Source organism: Protopterus annectens, chromosome 11.part0 (assembly GCF_019279795.1).
Source record: "Protopterus annectens isolate FY-2018-M chromosome 11.part0, PAN1.0, whole genome shotgun sequence".
NCBI lineage: Eukaryota > Metazoa > Chordata > Ceratodontiformes > Protopteridae > Protopterus > Protopterus annectens.
The window spans coordinates 290969145-290983578 of record NC_056745.1 but is presented as its reverse complement, the minus strand read 5'-3'; the positions used below and the strand labels follow the sequence as shown (position 1 = coordinate 290983578).

The 14434-nt window shown below is 44.4% G+C and overlaps 1 protein-coding gene across 1 annotated transcript in view; it reads left to right on the top strand.

The window, feature by feature from the left end:
• The window catches only part of GAS2L3 (growth arrest specific 2 like 3), a 791099-nt gene that overhangs the window by 495148 nt on the left and 281517 nt on the right, over positions 1-14434 (top strand). Inside the window, exon 5 of the mRNA XM_044087786.1 lies at positions 7223-7364. Coding sequence (XP_043943721.1) covers positions 7223-7364 — 142 coding nt within the window. The remainder of the gene's footprint in view (positions 1-7222; positions 7365-14434) is intronic.

The window sequence follows — 14434 nt, the reverse complement described above, 5'->3', positions numbered from 1 at the left end:
TTGTCCCCCAAGGACTGGAAGTATTTGTCTAGGAACCCTATAGTGGACTATATTCTTCAGCACTCCTCAAGGCTTGCCCAACTGTTGCAAATTGGAGGCAGTTGGGGGCACTTATCCCTACACCCTCTGTGAAGATAGGTGAAGGCTACTAGCCTAGCTAGATAGAATTTTGTAGATAATTCTGTCATTTGTAAATATTAATGTAAGCCACGGGCTTGTTCTCTTAAATGTGAAAAGACTGTATTGGATGTTGAACTGAAAAAATGTAGCTGTGAGAAGGCTGATACGTCAAGCATTGTGAAATTCTTTGATCTAAAACTCGGATCCGGGATGTCTAGAGGGAGGCATTCTGCGTATTGTTTTGAGGCCAGAGTTAATGGCTATTATTTACATGTATAATTTCTTTTATTACTCTGGCTTCCTGACCAGCTGCAAGATCAAAACAGCTATTAACCTCTGAATTTCTGTTAGCCGGGGAACCAGAAGTAAATTATGTAATCTGAAATGAATCAGTGGCACTGTGTTATCAATTTAAGGACACAAAGAATGAGGGCATTTAGCATTTGTTGTGAGAACATCCAACTCACCAACACTCTGCCTGTGTTCTATATGTAAGTATATTTTAGAACTATGCTTTCTCTTAGATATAGCTAGGAACTGGAAAGATTAGGTTTTTTCTGTATTGATGTCAGAATTTTTCTACTGTATTATTTTAAGTATTTCTCTCTGATCTCTGAACTCTTGACTAGCACTGTGTAATAAGAAGTATTGTCTTGTTTTTTATTTATTATTAAATACTTTTAAACCTTTTAACTCTGGCTGTTTTGTGTAGAGATAATTTAAGCTCTAGAGTACATTGCATGGATATAGTGATACTGGCCAAGCCACTCCAATAAGCCTTGACTGTTCAGTTGCACTTACCATTTGGATAATAATATTGCACAGTATAATTGGACACCCTTTCATAAGTGCCTTTTGGTAGCTGATAAATATTATTGGGTGGTGGCAAGTGATACTACCGTATAGTCTGGGTATAAGGGGCACAGCTGGAGAATTTGTGCCAGCCTTCCCCAGGAGTGTCTTGTGTTTGTGTAGAATTCTTGTCTCAGTGTGTTTGTGTCAGCTACTTGGGCAGGGACACAAAGCACAGGTTGGACAGAGAAGGTGCTGGCGGTTTTAGCTTGCCCACTAGGCTGAGATCTGGACCCTATACCTGTGCCAGTGGGAGTCTTATTGGGGACCTGGAGAGAAAGGGAGAAACCAGCCCCAGACGGACTCTGATCTGTGCGTGCTGTTAAGGGAAAGTGTACTTTACTGTGTGTGTATTTATTATCCTTTCCCTATATGGACGCCCCTCACTGGTGTTAGTGGTGAGGATTGAGGCTCCTTGATTGCTGGGTCAGTGCATGGGTGTCGCACCCTGAAGCCTGGTGGGCCCTCATTTCCGATTTTTGGGTATTAAAAATAATAACCAGAGGATATGCAGGTCCATTTTTAACAATGGATTATGCAAAATACAGGGGTAACTTAGTGCCACCCAATCAGTTGGAGTCCTCAACAGCAGAAGTAGAAAAGATGTTTGGGAAGAAAAGTCATCCTGCAGGTTCAACCAGACCAGACAGGATTGGTTGTCTACTCCAGGTTTATTTTAGTTTCAAAGAAGACAGAAGACTAAGGCCAATATTGGACCAAAGTCATTTAAACCAGTAATTGAAGCAGACAAAATTCCATATGGCCATGATTCAGTCCATTTTACCTCTACTGAGGAAGGATAACTGGCTTTACTGAATAAATGTCCAGGATGCCTATTATGTAAAGATACACAGGCATTCCATGAGGTTTCTCAGTTTTGGGCTGGTAACCAATCACTTTCGATTCAGGGCTGTGCCCCTTGGACTCACCATAAGGCCCTGGGTGTTTGCCAAATGCATGGCAGCAGTAATAGCCTACCCAAGACTGCAGGGGTTCCAAGTGCTGTCATACTTAGACAATTGGCTCCTAAACACTACAGCCAAGAAAGTATTAATTCTTTAATGGGACCTCTTACTCCAGTTACTTCACATCATGGGGATTACGGCCAAACTACAGAAGAACAACATGACACCAACTTAACTACACAGAATTTATTGCATGCCATCTGGGCTCTTCAACACAGAATCCAGTTGTGCCAGGGTGGCTATCCATTCAGTAATCGGCAATCAGTCCTTTCGAACCCATTGCCACCAGCATGGCTAATTCTAAAACTTCTAGTGCTTTATGGCCTCTGCCATCATACTGGTTCCTATGTCCAGAATTTACATGAGAGTTCTTCAGTAAACCCTCTCCATCCAGTGGTCAATGCTTCATTACCCCCTCAACACCCTGATCAGGCTGACCTCAATGTGCAGAGCCCCCATCAAATAGTGGATCACTTCCACAGATTTGTTAACAGGTCTGCCATTTTCACCCCTTCCTCCTACAGAAGTAGTTACCATGGATGCTTCCCTTTTTGGATTGGGGGGAGAGATTACAAGGGAAAGGACTGACCAAGGTACTTGGTCCTCAATGGAGACTAGCCATCACATCAGTGTCCTGGAAATGAGAGCAGTCTTTCTGACATTGCAGGCATTTCAAGAGACTTTCCCAGTGGGTGTAATTTCAGTTCAGATGGCCAATACGTCAGTGGTCTGGTACATCAACAAGCGGGGTGAACCAGGTCTTGCCCATTACATCGAGAGGCTATGAGTATTTGGCAATGGACGATGTTATCCCACAGCTTTCTGCTGGCAGCTCTTATACTAAGGACTTCCAGTGTACTAGCAGACAAACTGAGCAGGTCCCTCAATCCCAATAGTGGCAAACAAAATCTGTGGTTGCTGGGGCCAACCTTGCTGCAATCTGTTTGCTTCCTACCTGAACAAGTGCAGCAGTTATTTTGCCCTAATCCCTCCATAAGGTCCGTCACCAGTAGATCCCTGTTTCCTACAGTTGGTTCTGGGGGGGGGGGTCTCCTTTATGTCTTGTCTGTGTTTCCTCTGATATGGAATTAATTCAGAAAGCTAGAAAGTGCAAGGCTAAAGTGATCCTCATTGCCCCTTATTGGCCTTGACAAGTCTGTTTCCCTTAGTACTTCTCTCCTTCAGTCCACCCTGTACACTGACTTAGAGAAGATATCTCCCATCCTTTTGGATATCCTGTCCTAGGCCTAGAGGCCCTGAAATTAATTGCTTGGTTACTCCAATTCTAGATATGGCCAGGGATGCCATGTTTTTGGAAAATGTAGTTCATATCCTCACTACCTCACAAATGTCTAGCACCAGAAGAGTATACCAATGGAAAGTGAAAAGATTTTTCTGTTGGGCTATGGGGAAAGGTTTGGATCCCTTCTTTGTGCCCCTTCTATCTGTTTTAGAATTCCTTTCCAAATTATTCCAAAGAGGTTCTTGTTTTTCTGCAATCAAAATCCAACTCGCAGCCATTTCTAATTTTCACGTAGGTCTTAACATGACTCCCATAGCTTCATTAAAGTTATCTAAAGCCTTTCTTAAAGGAGCATTCCTTCTTTGGCCCCCAGTACAAGAACTTGTTCCTCCATGGGCTGTCACACCCTCCCTTTGAACTAGCAGTTTCTGTGGATTTAAAGCTCGTGACATGGAAAACAATCTTTTTGATAGCAGCTACTTCTGCTAAGAGAATTTTAGAACTAGAGGCTTTTTCATATAAACCACCATATTTGTTTTTTTTCATAAATAGAGGGTCTTCATAAAACCAAATCCTTCTTTCCTTCCTAAGGTGGCATACAAATCCAACATGCATCAATCCATTAATTTACATGTCTTCTTTCCAAAATTTTCCAGCAGAAGAGGGGAACACATTGCATTTTCTTGATGTTCATAGATGGCTTAGGTTTACTTGCATAGAACTAAAGACCTCAGGAAATCAACCGGGTATTCATTGACCTATCCAAATCAACCTGGGACAAGACGCATCAAGTCCTGCTATCACGTTGTATCTTATTTATTACAAGCTGGTTCTACCCTTTCTAAGAAACCGATAGCTCATTTGACAAGTGTAGTGATGACTTGTACATTTTTTTAACATCATTTTCCTTTTGATGAACTTTGTGCAGCTGCTGCTTGGTTTGTAGTGCATACATTTGTGTCTCATTGTAAACTGGATGTACAGTCCAGAGCAAATTCCTCCTTTGGCTCTGCTGTCTCAGGAATATCCTTCCTTAATTCCACCCAGGAAATTATGCAACTAGGGATTCTGTCCCATTCATTGAATTGGGCAAATATGGACAATATTGGATACAAAAGTTATCAACTCACTATAACGATAGATCCATGTTGTCCTGTTTTTCATCTTGGTCAACATCTCTTCCCACCATCCTCCTTCCAAATTGTCACCTGTATATCCCTGAACAACTGGTAGCCTCTATGAGAATCTACTTATCTCTAACCTGAACAAGTTGGTCACCTTAGTATTCTTATGGAACAATTTAGCTTTCAGTTTCTTGTTGGATCATTTTATTTAGCTGTAGTGTTATTGCTAGTTATGTATATTCTTACATGGGGCAAACTTTATCTGAGATAATTTGAGAATGGTAAGGGAATTATGGATAATGGCAGAGTCAGACCCCCTGGATCCAAAGGTTTGGAGGTGCTGACACAGGATTCTAGTCAGATCGGAGTCCTATTCGTTGAACGAGACAAAAATAGGATAAACCGGATCTATCATGGTAAGTATGTAACTCTAGTTTTAACCTTGTATTTTCTTCTCCTCGTCCAGTCCTTAGGAGTAATTGTGAGCTTTGCTAAGTTCAAACTAGAACTCTCTCAACGCATGAAGTTCATAGGCTGCATGCTGGTTACTGGCTGTTGTTTAGTCTGCCTAGTCTATCCAGTTTGTTTAGTTGGTCTTTGTTACCAGTCATCATTTGCAACAGTGGCCACATGTCTCTGGATGCTGGACCTCATTTCTGCGTCACTATTCTTTATACCATATAGGAGGTGTCATGAGGGCTCTCCAGGGTACCTTGGCAGTGCAAGGGACTCTATCCTTGAACCTGTTCTTCAGGCTCTAAATAATTTCAGATGCATGTCAACAACATTCTGTGTGGTAGCTCTCCAGCAACACCCTGTCCATAGGCATCCCCTTCCTTCTTCTCAAACCATAGTAATGGCTGCCATGGATGTTTTCATTTTGTGTGTGTGTGTGGTGGGGGGGGGGGATTTGTTTATGGTGGACTATCGAAGGTGCTTGGTCACAGTTGGAGGACAGCTACAAATATCCTAGAAGTTAATGTTGTCCTCATGATACAGATATTCAAGTGTTCTGTTCCACACTGAGTAATAGCTGTACCTGTGACAGTATGTCAGTAATATGGCATATAAACTAGTTCACAACAACTTCCTAGTGGCCTGGCTTTCGAGGTGTTTGCTAATGTTCCACAAGTGGACTCTCTGCTTAGTGAGTATTCGGACTTGCAAGCGGGAGAAGCCTCATTAAACTTTTTTTTTGGCAGCCTGACCATCACCAAATGCAACAACTTTTCCATGATTCTTCCTCTGGGGCAGTAATCTAGGGGTGCATTATTCCAGGAATGTCCTTCTGGTTTCCTATTTGCATTCATATCTTTTCCCCTCATTCTCAAAAGTTTCTGCAGAAGGTGCAGCTGGGCAAAACTAGTGAGTCTGGTTACCCCATATTGTGCTGTGGTCTCATCTCCTGGAGAAGCTACTGAGATTGAGGCCCTTCAGATCCCTTCTCAATCAGCTGTCCAGCAAGTCTTGTCTGGCTGTTCAGTAAATCAGACTTGCAGCATGGTATTTCCACTTGTATTGTTAGCTGGGGACCCAGTTTGCCCAAAGACGAGAGTCTGTGTTCTCTATTTTTATAAGAACAACTTAACATATTTTTTATAGTATGGTATTTAGAAAGATTCCAGTGTTTTGTGAATATTTTCCTTTTATTTTTGACTCTGACCAAAGTGTTTTCTTCTGGCAAAGTTCACTTGGTAGCTGTCTGTAACTCCCATTTGGGGAACCAGAATTCTTCCCTAGCTTCCCTTAAAGTTTGCAAGACACTTCTCAGAGGAATCTTGCTCCTTTGACTCCAAGTTAGAGCGCCTCTGCCACTGAGTGATCTCAACTTTGTTTTGGGGCTGTTATCTAAGCCCCAATTTAAACTATTCTCTAGGACAGAATTTATGTCCCTCTCCTGGAAGACCCTTTCATTTTTTAGTAGCTATTGTATCAGTCAGGTGTATTCCTGAACTTCAGGTATTGAATGGCAAGTTTACTCCTGTGGTGTTTCCTAGGAATAGAGTGGTATTGTGCACTAGCCACTCCTTCGTCAGAGGTTGCTACTGAGTCAAACATTAATTAGACCATTAGTCTTTCTGCTTTTTTTTACCAAACTACTCAAAGGGGAAGCTGCTGTTCTGTCTCTGCCATACTAAGGAACTTACTCACAGCAGTTTGTCTAATTTCTGCTAACATACTGGGCACTAAAGATTCAAGGTAAAAGTGGCAAGTTCGTTATCTGACTATTAAATGTATTTAAATGAAACAAGGCAAATCTGTTTTGAGCAAATCAAAACTGTATTCTTCCAGAACTGTAGCCACCTCTCAGGAGTTCTTCCCCAGTGCCTCCACAGATGATATATGCACAGCTGCTGCATGGGTCTCTTAGGCACTTTTGTGATGCACTACATGCGGGATGTAAACTGAGGTCTGGTTCATCATTTGGGGCTGCCATTGTCAGCAGAATTTTTTTCCTTGGGCAATCTATGTTGGTTGCTAAGGATTATGTCCTAGCATAAAGAAAGAATAAACCAAGACCATAAGAGATTTAAAAAGTTATATATGTTCCATAAAAGTAGATCTGCATGGCTATGGTTCATCTTCTCTCTACAGTTACCATTTATGGGATATATGAATTTTTTGGTAGGAGTGTCTGTGCTTAGAATGACAATGTCTGGTATGAAGGGGAAAGTGGAAAGCAAGAGATTGCAGGCAAAATGGAGGATGTGAAGCTTGGGAAAGCTGCATTGATGCAGAGGGGATTTTGAGTTGAAGTTATAATTCTAGCAACAAAGGACGATGAACTACAAAACTGCAGAGCTGTCATTATGGTAGGTACATAACCTGCATTTTTTTTTGCCACAGCCTTTCAGAACTGCTTGACATGGAAATATATAACCAAGAGAACAACTAAATGTAACTGTTTTCTCCCTCAGCATTTTCCATTGAAGAAAGTTCCCTTTAAGAGCAGTGCTTCATCTGGATCATTCTTTGCACGAGACAATACAGCCAACTTCCTCTGCTGGTGTCGTGATGTTGGAGTAGATGAGACTTACTTGTTTGAATCTGAAGGCTTAGGTATGCGTTATCCTACTACTGTTTATGTACGCTTGTTTGTATTTCCTATGAAATTGATGCTTTAATGACCAGTTTAAATAAATATGATCTGAAGTAGTTAACTTCATTTTATCTGCAACCTGTGAGTATTCTGATCCATATCAGATCCGAGCCGGCAACTTTTTCAAGCATCTGCTCTGAGCTCCAAGCTCCTCCCCCTTACCCATAACCATCTCTTACCTTCCCTCAGATCTCGTTTGCTGCTTCGTGCATCAGCATCGTGATCGCTGTAGCTCCAAGTGTTGAGTGTTAGTAAGTGACTTTGGTCAAAATTCTTTGCTCTATATAGTGAGTGTGTGTGGTAGTTTAGTTCCCTTTTACCTCCCCCTTTAACTTTTTGTCGGTTTTAATATTTAAAAAAAAAAGTTTATGGTAAAGTAGTCTAGCAGGTCTTCCCTGCCCTTTAGGTGTGTAGAGTATTGGCTTTAAGTAGGTTGGCTGGGTGTGTTAGTAGTATGGCTGATCAGCCAAAGCCTACCTGTATAAAATATACAGTGTGTGGGCCATAAGCTTTCACCAGCTGATGGCCACACTCTGTGTTATTTGCCTGGATGTTCCTCATCTTTCCGTTCAGTGCAGCATGTGCGCCGGGTTTAACCCCAGGGCCTTAAAGGAACAGAAGGCCAAACTGGTTGCAAAAGGCCTTCTACCCGTTTCCTCTTTGGATGCATCGGCTTTTGCCTCGGCTCCTCCAGCAGTTGCTCAACCCCTCCAGGCTGGGACTCGCCTCCCACTAGACCTGTTGAAGGGGAGGTTAAATTTTATTTTATTTATTTTATTTTACATTTGTTAACTGGGAGAGTCCAACTGGATGCAGGTCCATTTTCAGCAGAGGCCCGGGGAGAAAAGCTCCAAGTTAGTTAAATCATTTGGTACAGATGTAATCAGCATCAATAGAGGTTAGTGTCAAAGTTGCAAGTTGTTAAGTGTGATTCTATGCAGCAAATAAGTCATGCACAGTTCAATATCACATAATACATGGGTTACATAAAATGATTGCTAGATTCTAAGTCTACACAAAAAAGTCATAAGTAGGCAGTCATACAAAAAGTAGTTAATTTAATTTTTTTTTTTTTTTTTACTCCCTAGTAGGGAGAGCATTAACACAGCAGGCGTTTACTAAGGAAAAAGGTCTTGAGTTGGTTGTTTAATTGTTAGGATACAGTTTGAGAGATAGTCTTAGATTAGGAGGTTACTGTTTATTAGGGTTCAGTTTTGTAAGGAAGAATTCTTCATTCATATGGGCAGTAGAGGTTGATTCTACAAGGAACTTTACAGTGCTTTGTAGGAATAAATGTATATTGGTGGAGATCTTAATGATTTGCCATGGTCTGGATTATCCTGGGGAGTAGCATGAGCATAGCCAGTTATTAGAGTAGTGTTTTTTTAGGAGGTGCTTAAATTGTTTTGGAGAGGTTGTGGAGGTTATGTGGTTTGGAAGTGTATTCCAGGCCTGGGCTAATGTGCAGGCAAATAGGAATTTACTTGCTTCATTTTTGTGTCTGATTACTTTTATTAGATTTTGGTTGCTAGATCTTAGTTCTCTAGAGGTTATGTAAGACTCTATAATGCTCTGAAGGGCTGGGATTTTTTTCGGTAGATGGTAGAGCCTTTGTGCTGTTGAGATTTGATTCAGTAGTAATACATGGGGTAGCTCTAGTCAATCGAGCTGTTTTAGGGATGTACAATGATGGGACCTATGTGTGGCTTCAGTGGCAAATTTGGCAATCTTGTTGTAACAAGATTCCATTTTGTTTAGATCTTGTTGACTCAGGTTGGTTAATATGGGGGGAGGCATATAGTAGGATGGATAGCAGATGGGTTCTAGCAGTAGTAGTTTTAGTATGTGTGGTCATGAATTGTTGGTTTCTATAGAGTAGGCCAAGTTTCTTCACTTTTTTGATGGTTTGTGCTATATGGGTATCAAATTTTAGTTGGTGATCGATTTCTATACCTAGTAGTTTTGTGTGAGGAGTTGGTGTAATTTGAATATTACTTTTGGAGTTTATAGTTAATGTTTCTTTTGAAGTATGGGATCTTCCGGGATTGAACAGAATCATTTTAGTTTTGTTGGGATTGAGAATAAGTTTGATGTTGGCAAACCATGTTTCAGCTAGAGTGAAGTTTGATTGGGTAAGGTTTTGTAGTTCTTTCTTTTATGTTTGCGGCGGCACATATAATGGTGGTAGCATCTGCGTATTGCACTACTGAGGCAGTGGGTAGGGCTGAAGAGATCTCATTAGTGAAAAGAGAGAATAGTAGAGGGCCTAGGATAGATCCTTGAAGGACTCCTATGGAAACTGGCAGTAGGGGTGACAGTTTGTCCTTATTCCTCCTATCCTTTCCTTTAGACAGAGACAAGAGAGGGGATAGGCCCTGCAAGCGGTCTCCAGAGCGGGAGCCCTTCCCTAGCCTGCCTTCTAAAGTGTCTAGACCTACATCTCCTTGGCTCCACTCCCCGAGGTTCTCCTGAGAGCTGACTGAGCCCTTGGATCCAAGGCCTTCATCTAGTTCGTCGCAACGACCAGCCAGATCCGAGTCTGTCACCTCCTCGTGCTCTACTCTGAGTCTATCGGAGTTGGATATGGACAGGATGATGAGATTTATTCGGACCCAAATCTAAATGGCAGTCTTGTCAGACCCCTCTCCCTGTGGAGGGGGGACCTCCATGCCCTTCTTTCATCCAATTTTTCCTTCCCCGATCCGGTCTGCGGTTTCGGGGTTTATGGATCCAAGGATCCTCTGAGCTGGGGGTTTGATGCCGACTGTTTTCCAACCTCAACGCCGGCGATTACCTTGAGTTCCTTGGATCAGACCAGTTCAGATCCAAGCAACTCTCGGGGCCAAGGATGGGGAGTCGGATCTGAAGGGATGAAGGTGGCTTCGGCTCCGACTTTGTCCGATCTGAGCCATTCCTTCAGAACTCCAGCTACTCCTGCCTTTGCCCTGATCCTCCCGGTGGACCCGGGGAGAGTTTCCTCCTTGTTGGGTGCAAGGGAGGTAAACTCTCCATCGGCATTCGACATAGTCGAGAGGGTTCACTCCCAAGGAGCGAGACCCCAGCCTATTTCCTTGGATTCCACCCAGGCTCCCTTGGATTCGGTTAGGACACCCTTCAACTTGTCCCAGGGACAGCCCGTGCTAGACTACCCCCAGGCGGTTCCCCTAGAGGAACCCACATGGCTCACAAGCCCTCTTCAGAGAGTCCCCATAAGCACACGTGTAAAAGGAGGCATCTGGACTCCCCAGAGTCCTTGACAGAAGACACTGATTTAGATGAAGAAAGTTTCCCCAGGTCACCTCCCGAGGATGTGTCCTTCGGAGACATCAATGGAGATCCTCCACCAGAGTGGAGGTTGATCAGCCTCAAAACCTTCTACGGATGAGTCAGTTTTCCTGGAGGCCTTTGGCACGGGTCCATCTACATCCTGGGTGTCCCCTCCTGTGGATCCCTTAGTGGATCTTATCACCATGTGGGCATGGAAGGAGCCGGACACCATAGAGCCGATACCGGACAGGATTCTCTTTCCAACCTCAGACAGACAGGCCTGGTAAGAAGGATTCCCCGGTGGATGCTATGGTGGTTGTAGCAGCCACCAAGAGGGAACTGGCACAGGAGAGTTCCTCGGTCCACCCTGCGGGCAAGGAGTCCAGGGTGGTGGATCAATTTGGGAAGCGAGTGTTTTCTTCAGCAACGTTTTCCATTTGAGCACTGAATTATTTGGCACACATCATACAACTGCATCGAGACTTAGTCACGGAGTTTGCAGAGTCACCCCAGAGTCTTTGTCGCCAAAGGACAAGCGTCTTTTTTCTGCGAAAATGTCGACTCTCAAATCAGTATCGAACATGTCCATGCATCTCCTTTCCCATACCACTGAAGAAGTGGCGAGAGCAGCTGGGACCGGCGTGGCTGTGAGGCGACATGCTTGGCTCAGACTGAGTCAATTTGCGGACCCCTTCAAGACGTCCTTCACAAATGCTCCCTTCTATGGTTCTTCTCTTTTTGGGAAGATAGTACGTGACACTCTGGTCCAGAGCGAAAAGGACGGGAAGACTTTATCTGCTGTTGGAGTCCGCTTTTCTAGCACTCAAAGATCCTTTTCTAGGAATCAGAGAGGGCAAAAGAAGATGTGGTTCCGAAAATCACAGTTTTCCCGGGACTCTCAGAACAATTTGTCCCCCAGAAGCAGAGGAGAACAGGACAAACGTCGCCCCAGAGGCAGAGGGAAGCTGAGGAATGTTGGGTCTAGGGAGACCTTCTTGGACAGGCACATGCAGCAGCCCTGAGGGGTTGCCCGACTGTCCTACTCTTGAGACAGTCGGGAGAAGATTATCATTGCACCCAGCAGCTTGGGAGTCCATAACTGAGGATCGGGTGCTACACCATTCCGTTCGTTACCCTTCCCGTCCAACCAAAGAGCCTCCCAGATGGTTCCACCTGCTCAAAGGGAGGCGGCAGTGCTAGAGACTTCCAAGCTGCTTCGCAAACAAGCCATCGAACCGGTCCCCCCAGATCAGTCTGGATCTGGCGTTTACTCCAGGTCCTTTTTAGTGCTAAAAAAGACAGGGGACCTCAGGCCCATTTTGGACCTGTCAACCCTGAACCTGGCTGTAGCCAAGCAGAAATTCCGGATGGTCACCCTACAGTCCAATCTACCTTATCTTCGAGAATGCGACTGGATGTGCTTGATAGACCTCCAGGACACTTACTACCACATCAAGATTCGGAGAAGCTCCAGGAGATTCCTTCACTTCCAGCTGGGAGCCAAGCTCCAGGAGATTCCTTCACTTCCAGCTGGGAGCCAGTCATTTCCAGTTCAGCACCCTACCATTTGGTCTCACCTCAGTCCCTAGGGTGTTTACCAAGGTAACGGCAGCCATAGCGGCTCACCTGAGACTTCAGAGGATTCAGGGATTTCCTTACCTAGACAATTGGCTCCTCGCTGCCTCCACCAAGCATCTTCTTTGCATGGCCAGAGACTCTTTCCTTCATCTTGCAATCCAACTAGGGATTACTGTCAATGTTTCCAAGTCCCTCTTGGATTTTATCTGGACACAGCTGGACACCCTGCAATTGAAAGTCTTCTTAACTCAAGACAGGGTCCAGAGGTTACGGGCCCATATATCAGTGATCCTTGGCCCCAGGATACCAAAGGCAGGCGACGTTTTCCGAGCCCTAGGCTCTATGGCCGCAACAGTCACGATCCTCCCCTGTACACGTCTTCACATGCATGTTCTTCAGTGGACTCTGGAAGTACAGTGGTCTTGGCTAGATCTCCCCATGGACTATCCAATTCAAATCAGCAAATCCTGCGGGGCGTCGCTTCTCTGGTGGCTCCATTCACCAGAGATCTTAGGAAGGCCATTCTTTTCACCCACAGCCCAAGCCACAGTGACCAGCTCGGGTGGGGGGGGGCATTATTTGGGGAGGACGGTCCAAGGCACATGGTCCCAGACCGAGACCAGATTGCATATCAATGTTCTGGAGATGAGAGCAGTATTTTTAGCGTTGCAAGCCTTTCACACTGTTTTTCCTCCGGGGACTATTGCAATTCAGTCAGACAACATGTAGGTTGTCTGGTAGGTACATCAACAAATAGGGGGGAACCAGATCTTAAATCTCTCTGTCACGAGGCCATGAGAGTGTGGGAGTGGGCAATCTCCACCAGCCGATTTCTGATTGCAACGCACATCCTGGGATGCTCCAACATTTTAGCGGACAGATTGAGTCGGGCTATTCTAATGCCATACGAGTGGTCTCAGAAACAATCGATAGTGGAGGAGATCTTCCTTGCGTGGGGGTCAGCCTTGCTGCGATCTCTTCACATCTCCTTCCAACGCAAAGTGCAGTGAGTTCTTTGCTGTGATCCCCTCATCAGGTGATACCCCAGAGACACTCTAGTCCATGCTTGGCCTCCCGGGTTACTGTATGCTTACCTCTCATTCTGAAGTTTCCTCAGAAGGCTTGCCGACTGGGGTGCAAAGTGATGCTCATTGCCCCATTCTGGCCTCGTCGGGTGCAGTTCCCCTTCCTCTGGTTTCATGTTCTAGCTCTTCCTTGGATTCTGGATCCTTGCCCGGATCTCATCTCTCATCCATCGGGCACTTGTCCACCCAACCTGGACAACCTCAAGCTGATGGCTTGGTTGCTCCAGTTCCCTTGATTGCCAGGACACCCAGTCTTTCATCTTCTGTAAAAAGTATTCTGGTGGCGTCCCATAAGACCTCCACTAGGAAGATTTACTGCAGCAAATGGAAACTATTCTCTATTTGGGCTGCTCAGAGGAACCTAGATCTTTTTACAGTCTCTGTTCCTGCAGTGTTGGAATTTTTTAGCCAATATTTTCCAAGGGGCTAGTTCCTCCATGGTGAAAGTGCAAGTGGCAGCTATCTCGAATTTCTATGTCGGCAAAAACATGAATGCCCTGGCCTCTTCGAGACTGTGTAATGCCTTTCTTAAAGGCACCTTTCTTTTATACCCCCCGATTAAGCTCTCTGTTCCTCCTTGGGACCTTACCTTGGTTCAGCAGGCGTTAGTTGCTCCTCCCTTTGAACCTGCAGCATCAGTAGATATGAAGTTCTTATCTTGGAAGATCGCCTTCCTAGTGGCCATTTCATCCGTTAGGAGGGTTTCTGGGATTCAAGCTTTGTCTGCCGTGCGCCGTTACTTGATCTTCCATAAGGATAGTGTCTCATTCCAACGAACCCTTCCTTCTTATCAAAAGTAGCTTCTGAATCGAACATTAACCAGACTATTAACCTGCCTGTTTTCTTTCTAAATTTTCAGAACAAGGGTGAATATAAGCTGCATTTGCTAGATGTTCACAGACTGCTTCGTTTTTATTTACACAGAACAAAGCCCTTTCGTAAGTCTGACCAGTTATTCGTGTCCTTCTCTAAACCCTTTCTGGGCAAAGCCATCTCCAAGGTTTCCTTAGATAGATGGATTACACAATGTATTTTGCAAACTTATAAAGACAAAGGTTTGTCCATGCCTGGTCCTGCTCATTCTACCAGATCTATGGCGA